The sequence below is a fragment of the Aplysia californica genome, unplaced genomic scaffold, assembly GCF_000002075.1.
Source record: "Aplysia californica isolate F4 #8 unplaced genomic scaffold, AplCal3.0 scaffold00181, whole genome shotgun sequence".
In the NCBI taxonomy this organism is placed as follows: Eukaryota; Metazoa; Mollusca; class Gastropoda; order Aplysiida; family Aplysiidae; genus Aplysia; species Aplysia californica.
This window is the reverse complement of record NW_004797451.1, coordinates 318,020-326,212: the sequence shown is the minus strand read 5'-3', so window position 1 is coordinate 326,212 and position 8,193 is coordinate 318,020. Positions and strand designations below refer to the sequence as shown.

The 8,193-nt window shown below is 37.3% G+C and overlaps 1 protein-coding gene across 1 annotated transcript in view; it reads right to left on the bottom strand.

Moving 5' to 3' along the window:
• Window positions 1-347: 347 nt before the first annotated feature.
• LOC101851040 (alkyldihydroxyacetonephosphate synthase, peroxisomal) overlaps window positions 348-8,193 on the bottom strand; it is a gene marked incomplete in the record, with an annotated part of 32,982 nt that continues 25,136 nt past the window's right edge. Inside the window, 3 exon segments of the mRNA XM_013082557.2 lie at window positions 348-4,797; window positions 6,376-6,433; window positions 7,970-8,069. Of these exon segments, the coding sequence (XP_012938011.2) occupies window positions 4,610-4,797; window positions 6,376-6,433; window positions 7,970-8,069 (346 nt within the window).

The following is an 8,193-nucleotide window of genomic DNA, read 5'->3' as shown; positions in this document are numbered from 1 at the left end:
TTTTTAAAGTAAGTTTTTACGCCGCTCGCAACTGCATATGGTCATATGAGCGCAAAAAGAACAAAGTTTGCTTCGACTATCAAGGCACCCTAAAAATAGCAGTTCACAAGAGAGTGACAAACATACAAAAGAAGTGGGGGGAAAATGACGATAGTAAGGATGAGGAAAGAAAAAGCAGAAAAAAATGTGTTTGTAAATGGACATACACGGTGTGGAGCCCAAAGCAAAAAACCATATAATTAAAAATTGTCCAATAGGCAGAAAAATTTCATTATTTTGACGAGTGCCTGACTTCACCACGATGTCTCACGTATAGCGGTGACATTAAGATAAACAGAAACTTGTTTTTGAAGAATTATTTGTTTTATTTTAAAAGAAAATTTCAATAAAAACAAAAACAGGATGGGACTACCGGATTAGAAGAGTTTTTTTTTTTTTCAAAACACAATAACAATTATATCACTTTTTGAAGATGACATATAAAACAAAGCTTTTAAATCAGATATATTCATAACAATAAATAAAAAATAAATAAAAATGTGTCTTGTTTTTTCCCAAAACAAGTACGCCTGTCAGGACAAATGTAGAAACACACAAGAAGTCACATGACTTGCATGCTCCCACTTTGACTCATGACTGGGCATGACAGCTATTTTGTTGCTTAAAGCTAGATATCAACATGTACCTTACGACGCAGAAACCTCGACTCGGTGGTGATAAACACAAGGACAACCCTCAAAACTCTATCCATCAACTCTGAATGACACTGAATTTATGCTGAAACAACAACATCACTATCAGTAATGTCAACCCTAAACTTTGCTGCATTTCGTTACAGTATTGTTTTCATCGTAAATTTCTAGTCGAACAGAAAAGGTCACAAAATACAATAGCAAAGAAAGACACATAGCATATGAATTCTTATTCTGTATGCATTAAACATACTAACTAAAACGAAAAATATAGAAAACGCAAAGCGTGTAGATTCGTATTCTGTTCAGATTACACATATTGGCAATTTGAAAAACACGAATATGAATTATTTAAAAAAGTGCTGGGCTAATACTAACACTGTACCACCATTTCAGTATCCAGTCTATACAAAGTACTTGTCACACACACACCCTCACTGTTGCTTATGCCTTATTTTGCTTATACATACTGACATCACCAAGGCAGCAGGAATTGGCTTCAAATGCTTAGAAATACAGCATTCACTATGCAAAAGATAGATATACGCAATTACACGCATTTGTATAAAAGTTGCTTTACTATAATAATTGAGCAAGAGCATAATTGATTACATTGTAGAATACACAAGAAATAAATAGAGTAGACGTAATATTCCTTTAAAGAAGTAATTGTTATTACCATTCAAAATTCATATTTGTTCCACTGAAACAGAAATTCTGAAGTTGTTGGGAAGTAACTGGTGCATTCCTGAGACTTGAACAAATTTTCCACAATCAATTTTTATCCAACTTTAGGCTTTACACTACGTGTAGATCATGAAGTAGACTATTTAGAGACTAAAGAAACATACTATTACTTTCCAAGTTTATTTAACAACTGAAAAAAAAAAAAGCGGCAGAACAGCCCTTTTTTCCTGCCTACAGTGAAATCAGCTTTTCAGAGGTCGGTGATTTTGTGACCATCAACACTGATGTGTGTAAGCAATAAATAAAAATTATTGAACAGTAACAAGAGAGGGCAAGTTTCTATAGGCGCTCTGTACACTGTACTGTAGCATCTAGCTTTACAGTGCTTCCATTTCAGTTTGTGATGCAATATGATTTAATCTTTCTCATATGCCAGTCATCATAAAATTACTCTCTACGAGGATCTGTATAGTTGTCTTTTTCTTATCTATACTATATTTCAATGTTTCATCCACTTCTCAGATGACTTTTTTGTAATAGCCTCTTCGACGTTCATACACTGATACCTAAATATTTCTGTCCCTGCAGACCGAGCACGGAGGAAAATAAGATAAAAGAGTCTTTGTGAGAGACATAAAGTCCCACCTAGCATTACCATCACCTTATCTAATTCCCTACCACTAGTCACATTTTACAACCTGCACGATCAATGCTTCATGACCATGAGACGCATCATGCAGTTGGGTGATCTTCAAACTCACACCAAACCGCTAATTTATACTCTTATTACTTTTTCTTTAGACTGTCAGTAAGAAAATCCAATTCCCTACCTTTTTAATATGTAACAGTCGTAATACCTTTGAGCTTCTAAAAGATTTAGAACAAAAAACCCCCAACACTTTTTCTCTTTAGTCAGGCAGGAAAACATGGTGGCCAAAACGGCCTGGCTAGAGTGAGGAAAATCCTTTCTTTTGCCATAGTATTTAACCCACAAATTAAAAAGATTTGTTCTATAGAGTCAACAATACCACAGACCTGTAACAGGAAGCGTAAAACAATCAGTGAACAAATGCAGAACAATTAAAGTCTCCCCCTGAACATCAACACACAAGGTGAAGTATGATCCGAGGCTCTGCTTAACATAAACAAAAGTTCTGGCCAGATAAAGAAACAAGAAAGCAAAGGTGTAAAAGAACAAACAAAAGCAACATATCAACAAAGTCTCAGGCAGAATGTGTGAACTGAGATTATACAGGAACTTTGGATAAAAGCAACATAATATATCCATGTAGTCTACCCAGGGAATTGACATCCAGCCAAACACACACACACCCACGACACAAGTACAAGCACACGGACATGTGCGTGAACACATGCAGCCTTGTGATAAAAGCAAATACCGACACATGCCAGCACACATGTACACACACACACAGGCATGAACTTGGACATATAGTAGAAACTAAGCACAAACACACACACAAACAGATTCACAAATAGGCACACACATACACATGTAAAATAAAACACACACAATCTTTTCTAAGCATCACATAACTCCAGCACACCTTGCCAGCATGGTCAGATAGCCTCCAAACAAGCACTCAGAAGTCATGTCCCTAATACAGGGAATTCATCATCACACACACACACACACACAAAACTGTAAAAAAAATTTAAGTAAAAAAAAAGAAGGAAGGGTAAAATATCCTAAAATTTCCTGGATTCTGAAAACATACAGATAATAAGTGGCATCCCTCCTGTCAGTGGTCAAGAAAGTGAGCTATGAATTCGCACAGTACTGAAGGAACCAAGGTAATTACCAAGTCGCAGTTCAGCAGAGTGTGTTTATTATAAATGAGAGACGCTACAGATTTTTTTTCTGATGCTTCCACATTTGCTTTCCACCCCAGTCATTCAAACCCTAAGGCAAAGAGAGAAGTATGGAAAAACCCAATATCACCCATGTCACCAGAGGCAATACTAAAAATTTTGAACATATGCACTTGAACAATACATATCAAGGAATGACTTTTGTAAACATGAAGAACATTGCGCTACAAGAGAACCATTAGAAATGCCCATGTGCAAATCCACAACAACATTACATACAGTGCTTTCCTTGATACCAAAACTCCTTGTCCAACCCTTCATGCAAAGACACTTCCAGAGCCTACATTTCCATCTCAACTATTTGCTTCTTCTTCCTGTTCTCCCACAGTCCTGTGAGCATCACATGCATCCTCAAAACGCGAGAAAATCTCTCTCACGGTCAGCATCACAAGCCCCCCGAAACAGTCCAAGTCCATATCCAAGATGATATTGTTATTGAAGTTTCAACAAACTTAAAGAGCTGACCAAAATTTGCAAGGCTTTAAGTACAAGTGAAAACCATTCACTGTCGTTTCAACGCAACAAATCCAGAGAAAACAAAGCTAGAACCAGCAGTGAATTGTCCAAGGTTAACGCTTACCAAGAGAAGAATCAAATATGCGTGGGTTAGCATATTTTGGAATACTGCTGGAGAGGGTTACAAAAAATGTGTACATCACAACAGAGTAACCCTTGTAGAAAAATAAAAAGTCCCAAATCAACTTCTGAGCTAACAGACAAAACTAAAGTTAGTGGAGAAACCACCAGCATAGTGTTATTATGTCAAAGTGTGGTCTTCATGTCAAACAGTAAAGCTTGTTCCACAAATGAGATGGTAAAATAAAAGCTAAAATAAAATTGCGTAGAAAATTTCTAGACAGCATGCATTGTTCATGTAAAGGCTTAACTCCACAAGCTTAATGCTATTTCACCAAATTTAAAAAATCAGAAACAGTACCAAATCAACCCAGGACACATCACACCGAAAACACACATCCCCAAAAAGCGACAGAGCAATGACCCGATGTTCCTGTGTACCACACGAATTCTCAGCTGGCGTCCAGCCACTCACTATTTACAATTCATCACTGTCATAACACAACTGCTTAAATAATTTTTCTTTAGGTTTCTTGTTATCCATTTAGCAAAAAAGTCTGTTACTTAATTTCAAACAACAAAAATAACAGGATTTTGTTTCATATACTAAAAATCCAATTGTTGAGACATTTCCACTTTTGTTCAAGTCATAAGATTAACGATTGTAAACACTATTTTTTAAAAATACACTTTTACAAAATAACTAAGACAAATGTGTTATGACTATGATGAAATGCTCTATTTCTTGCTCTGTGTCCACCTCACAGCTTAGACGGCAGATGGACATTGTCTGGCTCCTGTACAGCAGCGTCCCCGATGTCCTGTCCTATCATCAGGTTATTGTTGCCAAAGATGTTGTTGGGGTCGATGTAGCGTTTCACAGCCTGCATGGCCCCGATCCCGATGTTGCCCACTGTCTTGTGCAGGTACTGTTTGCGGATTTTGCCAACTGTGAAGGATAGCAAAGAACATTCCTCCTTAGTATTATTTACTAAAAATATACCCCTAGAGTGAGTCCCCCTTCATAGACGGAGTTTGAGGCCACAATAGCAATGCATGACGGGTTTCCTCTCAGTGAATATTATAGATTAGGATGAGGGAATACATGTTGAAAACTTAAACAGATGAAAAAAGCTATGTCACCTAAAACTTTTTTTTTTTAAATAAGAGTTTTACGGCACTTGCAACACAATAAGGTCATATAAGAGCCGAAGATTAGAGGTATTACAAGACAAGAGTAACAAACACAAAAAAGATAGAGGAAAGATAAGGACGATAGTTTGACAGGAAAGAAGGAACAAACCACACCAGAGCACACGCCAACCACCCACTCCTAAAACTTTAAAAGTTTTTGTAGTTTATCAATCTGCTTCCATTACCAGTAAGTGTATATATGTATACAGAACACCTCATGACATAAAGGTGACCAGGTAACACAACAGTTAGACCCCACCATATGTGAATAAGAATCACTCAACAGGCAGCACAGAGGCTTGACTCATGAATGCCATCAGTATCATTGGGGGACAAAATAAGTTATCGGCGGTGTCAATTCTTATAGTGTATACCCTAAATCAAGCCAGGTACTTCTTTGTCAAACATCAGGTTATTTACAACTGTTATTACAATTGGTGATAAAATAATCAGTAAAAAGTACACTCGACTCAAAATTTTGGACAGTTCTGGAAAATAACAGTAAAAAAAGTTCGACCAAATTTGGTGGATGAATCGTTACAACTTGGCACACACAATATATTCCTGAGCGAGCCTTATAAAACACATCTACTTTACGATGCAACAATAGAAAAGACCAAAAAAAAAAGACAGCACAGTCCAAAATCATTGTCATTGTAAAGAAGTGGGTTCTGGCCAATTTCTCATCAAATAAAACATATATTTCCACATTTAAAAAAGGTAGCTGTAAGTTGTTAGGGGACAAAGAGTCTGTGACCATGCTCACTTCAGGAGACTTGTTTACACATATAATAAGCGCAAAGCTATGGAAGGGGGGCTCTCATGGTCTAGAAGTTATGGTGTTTGCCTCTCATTCAATAGGTCCAGAATTCGAATTCAGAGAACGATAGAAAATTTTCTTTTCCAAAATGTTCTCCTTTCCTGCACTCTATCATTTGCTTTTGTCTCCACTTTCTGCCCCCTCCTCTGGGCTATTGACTCTTTCTGCAGCTTTTCTACTGCTACTCCTTGGTTCCTTCTCACTGCTGTCTTTCATTCACACCCCTGATCTTACGGTAAGTATGATCTAACACCTAGCCTTCTTGGATAGCGCCGAAAAATCTCAGAGGTTCCATGTGCAAGTTGTGAACGTTAAAGATCCCTTGGTGGTCGAAAATCGATAAGAGTAGGCTTCCCCCACCACCCAGGTAAAATTCAAAATTTCCTACCAACAGAAAAATGTTTAATATGTCCCGCAGGCCCATATGACAGTATGCAGTTGTGAGCGCTGCAAAACACTTACTTTAAAAAAAAGAGAAAGCGGTGGAAAGAAACTCAATCGTTGGAAGCTTACCTCCGTGATGATGAGAGATACTGCCACCATTTGCCATGATTTCTTCTCTACCACAGTTCTGAAATCCACAAAAAAACCCTCACATAATATGAAATGATCAAAATTAACAAAAGCAAATAAAAGATGGGCTCACTAAAATACATAAATGGCCTGATATTTTTCTTTGAGCACAAAGCAATCTGTAGTCCTCTGCATTTGGGCAGACATACAATGCATAATTCTGGAAGGTTCTCTTCACTCTTTATGCCAACAAATAACCTTTGGTCCTTGCAGTTCTGACATGTGTCATTTTTAAGGGCCAGGATATCCGGGAAGTGGGAGGAAAATTCTCTTTATACACTGGTTACACACCAGAGCATCATCAATAGTAAGTCTACACTACTTTCAAGTTTACCTTTGAGCCCATCAGAGGTTCAGTTACCGTTTTTCACTTGTCATCTGTGTATTGAAACCTGAGCTAAAGCCACTATTTATTTCAAAGGTCATGAAAACTTAAATAAAATAGAACTTCGTTCATTTCTGAGTCCAAACAATATAATATTATGTTTCATTTACAGATCAATCCAAATAAAAATGCGACAAGTTTATTAAAAGTGTCACTACGAAACACAAATATAATTTCTGCAAAACTTCCACTGACGGCACACTGAGTGTTATTGTACCACTTGTATAAGGGTTAAAAGCAGGTTTTGCAATTCTCCTTATCTACTTTTTGAAAAGTGAGGGAAAAAGCGGAGTGAAAAAACAATGTTATCAATAGGAAATGTTCTCAGAAAGAAGGAATCCAGCCAGTTTACATAACCTCTTTGTAACCTAAATGACGTACGACGTTCGTAATTTTTTCTTACACGGCGAACGAGCCAAGACGCTGCTGTAACGTACGCCATTCGTTATGCCTTGTGAAGTGCAAGGACCATGATGACGAATGCCACACTGCTTCTATTAAGTGCATTTTGTAAAACTAATCACAGATTTACATTCGTATTAGGGTTTGTGCTGGAAGCTGTTTCCAGGAGTAACTTCTGCTTTCAAACAATTTTAAAACAAAGAAAGCAATAGCATGTCAAAACAAATTCTACTGCTACATCCATGTGGTGATATTATCCGCAACCTCAGCAATTTTTGTTTAGTTTTCTTAACCCCTTCGACTGCTGTTTCGTCAGTCACTCCATCAACCTTCAAATCAATCAGAAAAAACATCCACCAAAGTTTGAAAACAGCTTTCATAACAATCGCTACTTTACACCAGTTCTATCTTATCTCATCTTGATGTGTTTTCTCTATCTTATTCCCTCTCATCTCCATGTGCTTCAATCTTATCCTTTCTCACTTTCATGTTTTTAGATCTTTTCTCGTCTCACCTTGTGTTTTCTCTTTTTTCACCTCCATGTATTTTAATTTAATCTTATCTCACCTTGATATGTTTTGATCTCCTCCTATCTAAACTCCAATAAGTTTCCATCTTATCTTATTTTGATGTCTTTCGAATTCATTTTATGTTACCCCATCTTGGATCTTTCATTTCCTCTTCCAGCCACGACAATCTTTTTCCTTAACCTTCCCCTCGGATGTGTTTAGACCTTATTTGTCTCACCTCAATGTGTTCATACACAGCAACAGGGTCACTGATGCCACGGTAGTTGAAGCCAAAGTAGAAATACACGGCAGCCCCAGCGTCATACGTCTGGGTCACCCTGAAACAATCAAAGGAGACCAGATGGTTCACTTTCAGTCTGAGTAAAGAGAACGAACATGCTGGTCAGACAGATTCGTTTTTTAGTTCTAGAGAGTTTTAATGCACTTGCAACAAAAACAGAT